Source organism: Oncorhynchus mykiss, chromosome 3, assembly GCF_057628025.1.
Source record: "Oncorhynchus mykiss isolate SJ-2025 chromosome 3, ASM5762802v1, whole genome shotgun sequence".
NCBI lineage: Eukaryota > Metazoa > Chordata > Actinopteri > Salmoniformes > Salmonidae > Oncorhynchus > Oncorhynchus mykiss.
Window position 1 is genome coordinate 41,219,587 of NC_143024.1, and position 16,984 is coordinate 41,236,570.

General features: G+C 40.7%; 1 protein-coding gene across 2 annotated transcripts in view; it reads right to left on the bottom strand.

Moving 5' to 3' along the window:
* Nucleotides 1-2,510: 2,510 nt before the first annotated feature.
* LOC110517528 (glutamate receptor ionotropic, kainate 3) overlaps nt 2,511-16,984 on the bottom strand; it is a 122,150-nt gene continuing 107,676 nt past the window's right edge. For both annotated transcript variants that reach the window (XM_021595539.3, XM_090229275.1), the window contains exons 13-16: nt 13,224-13,441; nt 10,558-10,783; nt 7,180-7,433; nt 2,511-6,482 (exon numbers count right to left, since the gene is read on the bottom strand). In XM_021595539.3, the coding sequence (XP_021451214.1) occupies nt 6,282-6,482; nt 7,180-7,433; nt 10,558-10,783; nt 13,224-13,441 (899 nt within the window). In that variant the 3' untranslated portion in view covers nt 2,511-6,281. The remainder of the gene's footprint in view (nt 6,483-7,179; nt 7,434-10,557; nt 10,784-13,223; nt 13,442-16,984) is intronic.

Consider the following 16,984-nt stretch of genomic DNA (forward strand, 5'->3'; position numbering starts at 1 on the left):
CTTCCCATTAGGAGCAGGCCCCTGCCCATCGCTCATTATGCACCAGCTGCTCCTGAGCGCTGAGTCCTGGGGTTCCCCTGCTTCCTTTAACACCGACGTCTGGCATCTCCGCGGCAGCAAGGTTAATCTCTCTCTGTCGCAGTTCTGTCTGTCTGCTGGCTCGCTCCGTGATCAGATGCGAGCACACACGCACACACAGACACACAAAAGTCAGATGTTTTCAGTCTGTGGACTATTGCTAATTGTTTTGAGATACACTATATAAAGTATGTGGACACCCCATCAAATTAGTGGATTCGGCTATTTCAGCCACACACACCCGTTGCTGTAAGGTGTATACAATTGAGCACACAGCCATGCAATCTCCATAGAAAAAACATTGTCAGTAGAATGGCCCATACTGAAGAGCTCAGTGACTTTCAACGTGGCACCATCATAAGATGCCACCTTTCCAACACGTCAGGTCATCAAATTTCTGCACTGCTAGAGCTGCCTCGGTCAACTGCAAGTGCTGTTGTTGTGACGTGGAAATGTCTAGGAGCAACAACGTCTCAGCCGCAAAGTGGTAGGCCACACAATCTCACAGAACGGGGCCGCCAAGTGCTGAAGCGTGTAAAAATCATCTCTCCTCGGTTGCAACACTCACTACCAAGTTCCAAACTGCCTCTGGAAGCAATGTCAGCACAGGAACTGTTCGTTGGGAGCTTCATGAAATGAGTTTCCATGGCCGAGCAGCCGCACAGAAGCCTAAGATCCCCATCTGCAATGCCAAGCTTTGGCTGGAGTGGTGCAATTGGACTCTGGAGCAGTGGAAATGTGTTCTCTGGAGTGATGAATCATAATTCCCCATCTGGCAGTCAGACGGACGAATCTCGGTTTGGCGGATGCCAGGAGAACGCTACCTGCCCCAATGCATAGTGCCAACTTTAAGGTTTGGTGGAGGGGGAATAATGGTCCGGGGCTAGGTCCCTTCATTCCAGTGAAGGGAATGACATTCTAGATGATTCTGTGCTTCCAACTTTGTGGCCACAGTTGGAAGAAGAACCTTTTGCTATTTCAGCATGACAATGCGTTCGTGCAAAAAGCGAGGTCCATACAGAAATGGTTTGTTGAGATCAGTGTGGAAGAACTTGACTGGCCTGCACAGTGACCTGACCTCAACCCCATCGAACACTTTCAGGAATAATTGGATGGCCAACTGCGAGCCAGGCCTAATCACCCAACATCAGTGCCTGACCACACTAATGGCTCTTGTTGCTGAATGGTAGCAAGTCCCAGCAGCAATGTTCCAATTTCTATAGGAAAGCCTTCCAAGAATAATGGAGGCTGTTACAGCAGCAAAGGGGGGACCAACTCCATATTAATGCCCATGATTTTGGAATGAGATGTTCAACGAGCAGGTGTCCACATACTTTTGGTGATGTACTGTAGTGTGACGGGCCATGATTCAATGGACGGACTATGTATTATGTGCTTCCTTTCTTGAAATATTGCATTCTGTCACTTATTCTGTCACTTGTTCTGTCGGTTATACAACTGTTCTGCAGCCAAATGATGATGATGATGATGATTACTGGGATAGTATAAGGGATGATGGTTGGCAATCTCTATCAAGGCCTAGACAAAGACTGTTATACAAGAATGTTTCTCTGCTTGCTGTTCCTCATTAAATGTCACAGTAACAGACAATAGCAGAAGATACCTTTTCCAAGAATGCTTCTATGTTCTCATGTGTGGATGTATGCCATTGAGTAATACTCATGAAATAGACAAATGGCCGCTCGGTGTGTATCAGTAATTACCCCTGGAGTCTCAGATGCAGTCACTGCAGATGAACTCTCTTCAGAAGGCCTCTATCCATCTTTTTCACATAGCAGAAGTGCCCCCCACATTAGACAGCTCAGTCACTTACCACTCCAACATGCACTACTCTCTCCACTCTCCCTGCTTGATATGCATGTCACAATGGTAATCTTGTAAATAGCAGGTTTAAAAATGCACAAGTTTCTCTGTGGTGCCCTCCTGCCTTTCATGCCACTGTGCACTTATACTTCAGTGGTTCGGTATCAGACACCTCAGGTAAAGCATGACTTCAAAGGGATATTCCACCCTGGGTGAATGGATCCATACGGCAAATGGCAACAAAGTTCTCCTTGAGCCAGTTCTGCAGAGTGAGTTTGGATACACTGCAGTGTGAAAAGTTTACCTTTCCATACCGGGAAGGATACAAATGTGAAACAACCTGAGAATATAATGTACCAATCCACTAGTAGTGCAAAACAACCTGTTAATACATAGAATTCCAGAGTAGATGTTCAGACCTGCATTCAATCTGTGCTGTACATTGTTGCAATACATTGTCGTCTACCAATCAGAGAGACAGCTGGAGATTTTAACCTGAGAATATGTTGGGTAGACTACAATGTATAGCATTGCCTAGCAACAACGGATTCTCGGGTTTAGTTGTATGAATCTCGTGTCTATGAATAATAGGACTCAAACAAGAGTAATGTAGTTTTACATTTTTTATTTAAAACTTTAAAATCATATAACCCATACAGCAAACTGTACAATTGAATTATTCACAGTGTGTTAAAAAGAAAATAACGCAATAGCTTCTCTATGATTTTATATTTCCCCATGTTTTACTTGGTTATTCTAACAATAGTCTTCTCTTAACACATACAGTTATTAGGTAAACAGAAAATGTTACAAAACGTTACAAAAAACTATATTCATAGAAATTCTGCATGTCCACAAAGAAAACCCTGGTCGGCACCAACATATTAACCCTATTATTTGAAAGGTTTCCTGTCAAACGATAGAAGCAGACAATTCAGCTCAGCTCAGCTCACCTCAACTCAAAACAAAACATAAATAAATGCCTAGCGCTGTGACTGTTTGATTGCTTAATAAAGTGTAACTCATTCTAACTCATACCACATACTGCTGCACATATTATGTGTCATTTTATTTTGTTCATTATTTTTATCTTCGATTTCATAAAATGTTGTAAAATAACTGGATTCACATTTTGGTATAAAAAAGACAGTATGCTTAATAACTGGGACTGATTGAATTAGCTGAACTAAAATCTTGGTAGTAAATTCAAATAATTTTATTAAAATGGATCACTGATGTCCATTTTCACCACAATTATTTCGGAGAGTATGTGGATTGACAAAAAAAAGCATTAAAGTACCTTGTGTTTGCAGTCAAAGGGGAATTCAACTGGAAGCCAGTCTAACCTGTAGTGTAACAACCAGTCTTTGCCCAACTGCATCATGGGTTTCAAAAGAGAAGAAAAGAGCCAGCTAGATCATACAAAATCTATTCTAAATGAGTTTCCTCTACAGTTTTGGGGAATTCAATATTACAACGTCACATACACCTCATATCAATATATTAGGTGCGATAAAATAAGATTTACATATAATATTCTGCTCTTGATGATCCTAATCCAATATAATATATTATAATCCATTCCAATCGAATAAATTAATATGGAGGATGGGGAAGTGGGAGAGGGGTACAGGTTAACGTGGCATGTGAAACCAAATTTAAATTAAGAAATTGTGTTTGGCTGAGAACAAAAATGTATGTATTTACCTGTAAAAATGTAGCAAAATACATTGTCTCCTGCTCACCTTATCTACATGTACTCTACTTTGCAGACGGGAGTTGATTAACATTTATACAAAGAGTTTCTACCAAATCGATAATAAGTCACACAGATTTAAGTTTCCTTGAATCTTTACATTGTTAATGTTGAAAAAAAGGAACCCAAGATAGTTTGTCTTTTTTTGTAAACCTCACAGAGGTATGCTGTCCCTTCAGCTCCCTATTCCGGCAGCTCACATAGACTGCTAGCATCCTACAGCTCAATACTCATTGCAGATATACAGTTCATAGGCGTTACAGACGACATAAACACAGAAAAACCAAACTTCAGATCTTCCGTCTGTTTGTTCATCTCATCATCTGAGCATGATATTGACTAATTGAATGATATCTATCTCTAGTGCACAGTATGAAAATCATATGCAAAACCAAAGGGTCTTGTCAGCCACTCAGAGCTTTCCGTAACGGTAGCATAGCGTTCGGTAACGCTGCTACAAAGCTTTTAGATCGGGCCTGCAATAAGAATAAGCTAAATAATTGTCCCAAGGACATTCACTGTTGCCGTGGCCACAAAGTAAACACACATAGAAGGAAGAGTATGACGACAGCATTTGTTTCTTACTCATACGGTCTCTTGTCCATTGTCCTCCGACCAACACACTACTAAACCAAGTCATTTACAGTCACCTGCGATTACAGAACTAAAACCAAACAGCTTAAAACAGTGACTATGAAGTCTGTACATCTGTACTGTGCTCTCTGCATTTCTTTCACATCACTGACATTTTTAGATTAGAGTGTCTGTTTAGCAGTCAGAAGGGTTAGAAGGTAATTCATTGCAAGCAGCAAAAGCAATTCAATGGACGCTGTGCGATTATAACATGGCTATTTCTAAGGGGCCTTATTGTAGAGACATTTTGGCAAAATGGAAACCGATGGCTAATTGCCCTCTGAAAATACTATATTGCCATGGATATTTTTAAGACAACTAAAAGCCAATGTAGACACATTTCTCTGAACTGTTTATTAAGTGGACATGGGCAGAGATAACCAACTAGAGATAACCAACTAGCCAAGCTAGCTGGCTAACTAGCTAGCGGACTATAACCCTAACCATAACCCTTCAAACATGAATGGTATGATTGGGTTTAACATAACCATAAATATGTTATGCTTTTATGAGTAAATCAATTCAGTTTATACCCCTAAATCGTACAGTTGTTCAATGTGTAAATGTCGAAAAAAGTAATGAGACCAGGTAGTTATTTTAGAGGACAATATAGACTAGTAGTGCAACAAATAAATATAAGGGGGTTCGTGTCCGTTTATCATTGGGAGCCAAATAAGAGTAAACACTTCAAGTTATGTACTTGCATTTTGGTACATGAATATGTTGAAGCAAATCACTCCTCGTTCATTATCCCATGGGTATTGTATATTTGTTTTTTGGGGCATCTTATCAAACAAAGTCATTACATCTGATAGAAACACATTACCCTGTGTTGTAAAGAGGGAAAAGGCCCTGGTTATTCTTCTTTAACATAGTTTAATTGACAAATTCATCCAATGTTTAGTTTTATTTTACGGGCATATCTTTGGCAATTGGCTAGTTCTTCATTTTTTTTTTTTCACATACTAAATTATCTGAACGTCCACAAAACATATGTCTGAAAATAACGTGGTGAAGCACATACAAATAGGGCCCTACATTTTGTTTAGTCACAATAACAAAATGGCACCATGTGGAAACGTTATTCATTTAACAATAAATCAACGTCTCCCCATTAAAATCTCGGGATAGCTTCAGTGATATCTCTCTCTCTTTGAACAGTAATGTTTCGTCAATTAAAGATAATCTGCGAACCTAGTTCACTGAGTGACCAATGCTCTCTCTCACTATGGGATTTGCTCACTGTTCGGATTCCATTGCTGTCATCTGCATGTACTAAGGACATGTTTATTGTAGTGGAATTATAGAAGGCCGATGGTCCAAGCCATGCATTTATAAACGCCTCCCACAAAATAGACAGTGACTCAGAGAGCAAATCAAGAACCCAATGTTATGTCTGTACAAGGTTTGAGGTAACATAATTTTCTGCTGCCAAAGGACCTCCAGACAAGATAAAAAAGAATCGTCAGAACTTTAACTTTGAATGGTCGTGATGTGCTATGTGTGAGATAACTGATCTCCCATCAAAACCCCATTTCCCTTGTCCGTCTGTAGTTCTTTTATTGCCATGCTCAACGAAGCCAACTCTGTCTTTATGCCATATGTCCAATAAAAAGGTTGAATCTTTGTTGTCAATCAAGGATTCCTTGGATATCTTGTGATTCCTTGGTGAGTGTATATTTTGTGTTACGTACGTAAACATCGGACTTGAATACAGATTATTTGGAGATGGTTCTTCTCCTCCACCTCACTCTCTCTCTTTTTCTGTCTCTTTTGGAATACATGGGTGAACGTTGTCATACCTGTGTCGCCGATGCTGCCATTTTGATAGTACCATGTTTAGATAGTGTTCCATGTTTCGTTAGTGTCCCTATGTCGCTGTGGTTGATGGTGAATCTGGTGATCCCCTCGATTCCATTGTCCCAGGTTTCGGGACCAATCATGCCCTCCACATTGCTCAGGAGGCTCTTTCTCTGGGAGGCGCAAACTGTCACGGGAACACGGGGGTCATCCCAGTGTTGCAGCTCAAGTTGTCCTTTCCCGGGAGTCGTCGGTCGTTGAACGTGTGCATGTTGATCACTGCATCCGTCTTGACCATGACCGGGACCTGGTGGTGGTGCTTGTGTTTCACACGCGTCCCGCAGGTGAACGACTGTCTGATCTCGTCCACCATGGCACTGCAGAAAGACCTCTGGGCAAAAAGGGCGAGGATGAGGGGAGAGAAGGGGGGGAAAGGGATGGGGGGTAAATGCCTTAGCTTTAAATGGTTCTGACAGCATAGAGTGTCAACAAAATCAAGAGTGCAAAACACATTTGCCACAGAACATTCATGCATGTTGTTCCTCTCCCATCGCTGACAGCCATGTCAAACTGCAACCCCCACCACATGCAACCCACGCAATGTGCACTGTTCCTGCTCTGTCAGATAAATTGAACACAGAGCCGTATTCTTACCCCATTACCTATACAAGCATGCTTGACACAACCCACTTAGTTGCATAACTCCAATCTGCGATTTACAACTGCTGAGATTCATGGTATTCTGACATCTGCAATGACTAATAACTGATTAATTCGGCATGCTCCAATTTGCAATTATGCCTGTTAAAATTAAATAAATGTTCTATTTTATGGCCAAATAGCACAGGGATTATTTGAGGGAAAGCAAATTCCTTTAATAAAGGGAACTAAAATGGACAGAGTACAGCTTGGATTTTAAGGTTGTGTTCATATTGTTAGAAATAAGCACAGTTAGGCAAGTGAAGGATCAAAAATTAACCAATATATACTCTACGTCATGCAAACAATGTCATTAATAAAATAATCACATCAAGTACCTAAATTACTGATCAACAATCTTGAATCAGATTCATGGGGATAATATCTACCTGCTCACGTTTCGCCGTCTTCCTTAGCTTGTATATGAATTCGGCTATAGCCACAAAGACGGAGAGAACCAGGCCACACGCCAGCACTATAAAGATCCCTCCCAGGTTCGGAATGCCCATGGGGCCGGCTTTCTCACGGCGCTCTTCATCCAGACAGCTGCTGCCGCTCCACCACTTCTCCTTGAGCATGTGCAGACGGCCATCTTCCAGGATGCTCAGGATGGCGATGGTCACTTTGTCCCGGTATGGAGAGCCTGTAAGGCAAGCAACAGGTCTGCTTTAGACTGGTTGAAAGATAATATAAACCACTAGCTGGATCTCGTTGATGAGGCCACAGGGGTGTTTTCACAACATATGGCTCAAATGTAGTCATTGCATATTAATATACAGTACCAGTCAAAAGTTTGGACACACCTACTCATTCAAGGGTTTTTGTAGAAACATACTGAAGACATTAAAACTATGAAATAGCACATATGGAATCATGTAGTTACCAAAATAAAAATGTATTTTAGATTCTTCAAAGTAGCCACCCTTTGCCATGATGACAGCTTTGCACACCCTTGGCATTCTCTCAACCAGTTTCACATGGAATGCTTTTTCAACCGTCTTGAAGGAGCTCCCACATCCTGTCTCAGCCTCCAGCATTTATGCTGCAGTAGTTTGTGTCGGGGGGCTAGGGTCAGTTTGTTATATCTGGAGTACTTATCCTGTCCTATCCGGTGTCCTGTGTGAATTTAAGTATGCTCTCTCTAATTCTCTCTTTCTTTCTCTCTCTCGGAGGACCTGAGCCCTAGGACCATGCCTCAGGGCTACCTGACATGATGACTCCTTGCTGTCCCCAGTCCACCTCCAGTTTCAACTGTTCTGCCTGTGATTATTATTATTTGACCATGCTGGTCATTTATGAACATTTGAACATCTTGGCCATGTTCTGTTATAATCTCCACCCGGCACAGCCAGAAGAGGACTGGCCACCCCACATAGCCTGGTTCCTCTCTAGGTTTTTTCCTAGGTTTTGGCCTTTCTAGGGAGTTTTTCCTAGTCACCGTGCTTCTACACCTGCATTGCTTGCTGTTTGGGGTTTTAGGCTGTGTTTCTGTACAGCACTTTGAGATATCAGCTGATGTACGAAGGGCTAAATAAATACATTTGATTTGATTTGATGTTGAACACTTGTTGACTGTTTTTCCTTCACTCCATGGTCCAACTCATCTCAAATGGGTTGAGGTCGGGTGATTGTGGAGGCCAGCCCTTACTCAGACTGGAGGTGTTTTGGGTCATTGTCCTGTTGAAAAATAAATGATAGACCTCTGAGCGTAAACCAGATGGGATGGCGTTTCGCTGCAGAATGCTGTGGTAGTCATGCTGGTTAAGTGTGCCTTGAATTCTAAATAAATCACAGACTGTGTCACCAGCAAAGAACCCCAAAACCATCCCACCTCCTCCTCCATGCTTCACAGTGGGAACCACACATGTGGAGATTGTCTGGTCACCTACTCTGCGTCTCACAAAGACACGGTGGTTGGAACCAAAAATCTCAAATTTGGACTAATCAGACCAAAAAACTGATTTCTAATGTCCATTGCGTGTTTTTCTTGGGCCTTAGCAAGTATTCTTCTTATTGGTGTCCTTTAGTAGTGGTTTCTTTGAAGCAATTTGACCATGAATGCCTGATTCACTCAGTCTCCTCTGAACAGTTGATGTTGAGATGTGTCTGTTACTCTGTATACATCTGGCCCTTCTTTGGACACTGTGCTAACAAACCTCCAAACGAGCTTCAACTCCATTCAACACTCCTTCTGTGGCCTCCAACTGCTTTTAAATGCTATTAAAACTAAGTAAAACATAGCCAATCTGTAAATAGCACACCCGACTACCTCACCCCATATTATCACTTACCCTCTTGCTCTTTGCACCCCAGTATCTACTTGCATAACATCATCTACACATCTATCACTCCAGTATTAATGCTAAATTGTAATTATTTTCGCCTCTATGGCCTACGTATTGCCTACCTCCCAACTCTTTTACATTTGCATACAGTGTACATAGATTTTTTTCTATTTTTTTTTTATTTTGTGTTATTGACTGTAAGTTTGTTTATGTGAATCTCTGTGTTGTTTTTGTCGCACTGCTTTGCTTTATCTTGGCCAGGTCGCAGTTGTAAATGAGAACTTGTTCTCAACTGGCCTACCTGGTCAAATAAAGGTTAAATAAAAAAATTACAAATATTAACTTGTTAATGTGAAGCATTTATTTGGGCTGGAATCTCTGAGGCTGGTAACTCTGGGTCTTCCATTCCTGTGGCGGTCCTCATGAGAGCTAGTTTCATCATAGCGCTTTATGGTTCTTGCAACTACACTTGAAGAAACTTTCAAAGTTCTTGAAATGTTCCGTATTGACTGACCGTCATTTATCTTAGCTTATTTGAGCTGTTCTTGCCATAATATACCAAATAGGGCTATCTTCTGTATACCAAGCGCATTAACAAGGAAAGAAATTCCACAAATTAACTTAAGGCACAACTATTACTTGAAATGCATTACAGATGACTACCTCATGAAGCTGGTTGAGATAATGGCACGAGTGTGCAAAGATTTCATCAAGGCAAAGGATGGTTACTTTGAAGAATCTCAAATATATTTTGGTTACTACATGATTCCATATGTGTTATCTTATAGTTTTGATGTCTTAACTATTATTCTACTATGTAGAAAATAGTCAAAATAAAGAAAAACTCTGGAATGAGTAGGTGTGTCCAAACTTTGACTGGTTTAGTAAATCAATTCAAAGTTTATTGGTCGTGCACACAGTTTTGCAGATGTCTTCGCAGGTGCATCGAAATGCTTATGTTTCTAGCTTCAACAGTGCAGCAATATATTTTATTTTATTTATTTAACTAAGCAAGTCAGTTAAGAACAAACTCTTATTTACAATGAAGGCCTACCGGTGAACAGTGGGTTAACTGCCTTGTTCAGGGGCAGAATGACAGATTTTTACCTTGTCAGCTCGGGGATTTAACTTTTCGGTTACTGGCCCAACGTTCTAACCACCAGAGGGCTATCGCACCTGTCGCCCCAAATATCTAGAAATATCTAGCAATAATTGAACAATACACACACAGTCCAAAAATTACAAAAATACAAAGAGTAAAATACAATAGTAGCACGGTAGTAGTTAGTCGAAATGCTCTGCATCGAAAGCACAAATATAGGATGAATGTGTTATTTGTTTCTGTCCAGCTTGAAGGACCACCTCCTACCAGTGTATCAGTGGGGGATGGTGCTTGTTGCAGGAGGTATGGAGAGCTGGAGAGTATTCATACCATCAGGAAGCTATTATATCTATTAAGGTACAGATGTTGTTACATCTTACCCATGGGAGTGCCTATTCCATAGCCTTTGCTGTCAATGACGCCTCCAACCTGGGTGAGGTTGCAGTTCCGCTGGGTAATGTAATCGATTGTGGTGGACTCCATGAGCAAGGCATAGTCAGACTTCAGAACCCTCTGGATGCCGTCCTCAATGGACTTGACCAGCGACGTACTCTGTTTACTACTCATGAAGGCCCACATCTTCTCAAAAGTAGACACCTTTGATTTCTGTAAGGGGAAGAATTGAAAGTACAATCAATGTTGAATCTCAGATTGTGCATTACAGCTGGTCAAAGGGGCATTGAGTCTACACAGTTTTTTTTTTTTAATTAACATGTTTTCTACACCGTGTTGATCCCATTACACGATAGCCCTCTGGTGTTGAAAATACTCTGGCAATCTTCGAGCTGTTATTATCCTTTTCCCATAATTCTCCATTTCGAGAAGTATATAATTGTACGAATAAAGGAACGTATTGGAGCCTTGAGCTCCAAGAAAAGGAATAAACTGTGCAATGCCACTTTAACATTCACTCCTTTCAAGTCCTATATCTACTTTGACACTTATATACTTTCATACATCTATTGTTTATTTTTTAATATAAAAAGTGACTTGTGCCACTGGATATAATCATTTAGGAAGGGGAGGTAATGTCATCTATTTTCATCCACAGGAAATAGTGAAAAATGCTGGATTCATTTAGTTCCTCTCTATAAGCCTTGCGTTTGTCTATGTGATATTTCATTCTACTTGACAAGGGGTCAAATGTTATTCCATACCTAATTTCAGATAATTACTGACTCATCACCATAGTCATTTGAAAATATGAAGGATGTTAAAGCTCTTTTAGTTACTTAATTCCTGCATTGACGGTTAAAATGTGATTTTTATTTATTTAGACGTGCAGGTGACACACAGAGAACATCTGATTGTCAAGATAGCATAGTTCTACTGTAAGTGTTCCAGAGATTACAGTGCAAAGATTTACTTTGCCCTACAGTGCCCTTCCATGCAGTGTGGTTTGACATATCTACAGCTACTCCCCGACCTCTTCAGTATTTATCAGTTCCCTCATCCGCTTCAGTCGAGCTCGTTAGCCCTCCCAGTGATAACGAGAAGGAACCGAGGGCACTTGAGCTCTGCAACTGATGAGGTAATTATAGACACCTGTGTCTCCTCTGACTAATAACACTGCAATCATACCTGTCACTAATCAAAGTAAACACGCTTAAGGAGTAAAATCCACTTTTTACTGTTCCGAGAACTTACAGCAAGTTCTTGACTAATTGTCAATAATCTTTCATTTAGATAAGGTTCAAATAGATGTGTATAGCTCAGGGTAGACAGGCAGCCATTAGATACTAAAGGCCCTAATGAGGAGATGATGAGTAGGATAAGGTGTGTTTCAGTAGGGGCTGGAGCAAAAGCCTGAACACTCAATAGCTCTCCAGGAAGAGAGTTGGCCACCCCTGGTTTATACCATAGCCAGTAGTTCCAATGGTTAGGCAACTGATGACTCTAATTTGGTATAATCACAAATTCTAGTTACTCCATGGACCATGCCTAATCTCTCATTGAACTCCATGTTAATCAAGCCTCCTGGAATAGAATGGTTACTAATGTTCTCTTTCTCCTCCAGTGGATTTGTTGGTGGTCACTGGGAATCTTTATGCGGGTGAAAATTCTATTGGTGGATATTCTGATCGGGACATAGAGCAACTGAGACATATTGCTAACAGAGAGTAGAAAGAGAGAAATTATGAATAATAATATTTGTAACACACTTTTCACAATCCCAAAGTGCCAATAAGTATAATATTAATTTAATGTAATATGAATAAACCAATATAAAGGAAATAGGGATGATGGAAATATCAAATGAGAGAAGTCAACTAAAAATACATCCTCAATTATATTGTCAAGGCAGGGGAAACTACAAAGATACTCTCTTTAGCAGAGGCACACATATTACAGAGAATATTTGAAAGTGTAAAACTGGGACAATCACCCTGGGTAAAATGATCTGTTCTCGTTGCTATTGTGTGCCATAAACGTATGGACCTTCCCTTGTCCATAAAACATTTTCCATAGCACTGTGTCCAATATTTTCCTTTTCTTACACAGAAAAAGAGCAAACCCTTACATGTTATTCAGCACCACTGTGACAGCATCTGAGGCGAAACTCAAAATAATAAAATAAAGCTGAGAACCCTGCAGGGCAAAAGCTGAAACTTTGGAATAAAAAATCATTATGGAGGATCACATCAAACAGCGTGGAGAAGTGGAGAACTTGCTTTTGCAGCGGGAATTAAGATCTAACTGGAAATAAAAAAATAAAATAAAAATATATATATATATTTTGTGGAATATGATTATTTTATTTTATTGAGAAACATACTGTATATAAAAAAGTACGGATCCAGCATCTTGTCTCAGTTCTTCATAAACACGTTTTATGAGAATATAACTGTGTGTACTCAGCGTGCTTCAATCAATGGGGCTGTATTTAAACTGCTTAAAATGACTGGAGAATTGAAATGAAGAGATTTAATTATGTTCTTTTCAGATAATATTCCTGGCAGATTGTTTATTTAACACGAGTAATGAAATCAACATGAAACAAAAGCACAACTCAAAACCAAAGCAGACAGTCTTCTAAGATACATACCTTGAAGAAAGACATGGTGGCACCGTCTTTGACCACACCATACTCAATCTTGGTCTGCTTGGCGATGTCGTCGGCAGAGTCCACGGGCGACTCCATGCGCTCCACAGTGAGGAAGGCGGCCAGGTTGGCCGTGTAGGAGGAGATGATGATGAGGGTGAAGAACCACCAGATGCCTCCGATGATCCTGGTGGACAGGGCTTTGGGCATCAGCTCAGAGCCTGGATGGCAGACAGGGTGAGGGAGAACAACGGTCACCTTACAGATACACTATAGGTGATTGTTTAGTTCACATTTTGGCTTGAATTTTGCCTGCATGGTTCATATACATATTCTATGAAATATGAGGTCATTTCCAGACAATATTTCTTTCCATTTAGGGGACCCATTTTGACTCGAGAGTACCCCCAGAGGCGAAAGTTTATTATAGCCTTTATAAGGAAGACGTTTGACATCACATATGCATCTTCTTTATATAAGACTGTTACAGAATATAACAAACACAATGGTTATATGGTTGCTTTTTCACAGAAAAGGGATTCATGGAACATACACACTCTTGGTCTTACTCAAATTCTCAGATGGAAAACAACTAAAGGGGCATATCTAAGTACCTGGCAGCCTTCCTAAGTTTGGAAGGCTGCCATTATATTTTAATTTGACTACAATTGGCTGATTATGAAGGAAGAGGCTCAGCACAACCTTTTGGGGGGCGATCCCAAACTCTAATGCCAGATACAGTAGGATTCCTGGATCAACACAAACCCCCAGTCTGGGTTGAGAGTTCATTTAAAAATAATGGTCATGTTCCAGGCTGACAATATTCCAGTTGTGTTTCATGCGCCATTCAATGGTTGTGTGCAAGTTATCGACTGCAGAGTCAGGTATCTGATTGCTATATCATATGATGAGGTTAGTTGCAATTTTAAACACCTATACATGTATGGTGAGATATCATAATCAGGTCACAATCAGGTTTATTGTCCTACAAGAGGAAAATCCTAGCACAGCTCACACATGAATGCGTACCTGCCCATAGAGGGTAGCTACATATAATTGTTCATTATAGTGATAACCCCCGGGATAAAACTCCCCCAGAGGGGCGCAATGCGACACTTAATTGACCAGTATCTCCGAAATGACTGGAGGAGATCAAAGCAGTAATGGAGTGGGTGGTCTGGGCTGTAGATCTGGCATGCATCTGCAATATAGTCAGCCTGGAACGCGGCCTCTGATACCACCAAGCTTAACAGACAGAAATCTATTCTGGCGTTTTTGAAATAATAAACTGACACGTGTTAGCTTTTTCGCTGTGGGGTTTCATAAAGAAACCAGACACTAGGCCTGCGTCCAATTAAAATAATGTCACCAAGACAAAGAAGTCACATCTAAATGTGATCCTGCTCTTTCTTTGCCTTTGAAATGTTCCACCTCCTGTGCCACGTATGTTCTATACGCTTTCTTTTATTTGGGCTGTTGCATGCATTTTGAGATTACAATGTGTCTGTTTTGTATTCTTCTTTGCATGATTTTTAATTGTGTAGAGCAGTGTCTCACAAAGAATGCATGCATAACATACATCCATTTGTGACAACTTACATTTGACAGGTTGAAAATGTGTTATCAGTCTCAGGACATAAATGTTCAATTACTTAGGTTGGCCAGACTGCCTCCCACAGCATTTAGTATGACATTGTGAGGTCCTCCGTCAGATAAATTCCCATATATCTTTTTTACAATTGCTTTTTGACTCACGGCTAAAGATACTTTATTTTCTGTCCCTGTCGACGCCTAAAACAACCTCTCCACCAGAGGTTGTGTTCAGTGCCCTCCACTACTTTACTGAGAAGATTTATGAGGGCAATTTTGAAGAGTAACCACCCCACTGAGAGGAGGTAAAGTGGTCAGCTTTTTAACCTTCCTTACCCAATTTGATTGGATTTGTCCTTTGCGATTTGACAGCCTTTACACGGTGGCTAAACAAGGCCAGTACAGTAACGCTCCAAGGTAAGAACTATCACTTAAGAATAGGAGAACACCCAGCTCAGCAGTCAAACTGGTAAGGAACTGGAACTGGTAGCCCAATTGGATTCCAGGCCGTAAAATGCTGTTGTCAGCTGGAGTGCACGGCACCTAGAACACTCTAATAAATACAACAATAGTGCCGCCGAGGAAATAAAACCTTGTCAATGCATTATACATCTCCTTGAAGAAGAACTTCATGTCTTCTAAGCCAAAGAAGTACACATGTCCTTTCAGAGCAGAAGACAATGACGCAGTTCCAGTCAACAAAGCAACACAATCTCAGTGACTGCAGGGCTGCTGCAGCTAGAATGGCTCGGTGCTGACATCATAGCTTCAAGTAGTAATGTAATTTGAAAGGCCTTGCAAAACACGATGGCAAAAAAATTCCAATCTAAAGTATGTTACAGGATGGGGGATGTGACTCTAAATACTACACACTACGGCAAAATGGCAATGTTATTGAGAAAGGTATTAGGCTCAGGGATGCTGAATGAATGAAGGACATTCTATTTTTGTGCCAAAGAACCAGTTGGCAACCCATCCCTTTTGGGATTCGTTGACACAAACAAACATTACAATCATTTGCTGTGATCATTCTGTGATAATTATTGATGCTTGCAATATTGCATACAGTGGTAACATTTGCCGTGATCCACCTGTGTGAAATTCATGCGTTCACAGTACCCCTTATCAACCATAGTACAACATTCGACTTGCAAAAAGCATTCATAACTACTCATGGCTCCTTATAACAGCATTGACAAAAGCACACATGCTTAAGATAGATTCACAATGCATTACACAGAAGTGTCTGATAAAAAAAGGAAACTGCTTGCTCCATCGTCAGTTTGAAAAAGGACAATCAGAGCCTTTCTGGGAGTTATATTGTCTGTGGATTTAGAAGCACTGAGTACTATTAAATGCAATGCCCTGGCTTTCTCTCCATATTATTTTCCCCACAACCAAAGCTTCAACTTAACACCAGGGAGGCACCTCTTCCCGTGAGAATCATTACCTGCACTTAACATTCTCTCCTTAGCGGCCTCGTCACATAAAAACACGTTCTCTACGCCAGAGGCTGTTAGAGCTTGTTAATCTCTTTTTAAATACTGAATGTCATATAAACTAAAAATGTTTTCCAAGTTGAGAAACTCTCTTCTCCTTATCGGGATAAGATTACACAGATAAGGTCAAAACAATGCAATATTTTGTACAGCTTATGTTGCTTACACATTTTGCGTATCAATATAGCAACTTATATTCATGTTTCACCCGTTTTGCAACACCCATCAGACACTATGTTTGCCATGAGAAAAGCCTCACACGGCCCAGAGCGCACCTCGTTTGAAGCATGCAAGGTGTGCTGTTACACCTCTCCATGTTGTGTGTTCTTGTTTTGTAGGACACCTCACTCCCACAGACAAGCTGGCAGGATTTTGTTTTATTAGGCTGTTCTTCCTCTTCCAAACATGTCAATAAAATGGCTTCCTCCTCAGCGGCTGTTAGGTGAGTTTAGCAGCAGAGCATAAGGTGTCTGGTGTGTATAACAAAATGCACCCTTTGGATACATACTTGGACCATTTGTATCAGGGCAGAACACATAGCTCTTTCCAGCAAGGAATTAAATTCAGTATATTTCTCGACCTCCTTGGTTTTTCTTTTTTACGGTTTGAGTGTGAGCACCTGCTGAACTCCATGGTCCTTTTTTCTCTCACGCACCGGCACAGACCCTCAAACTT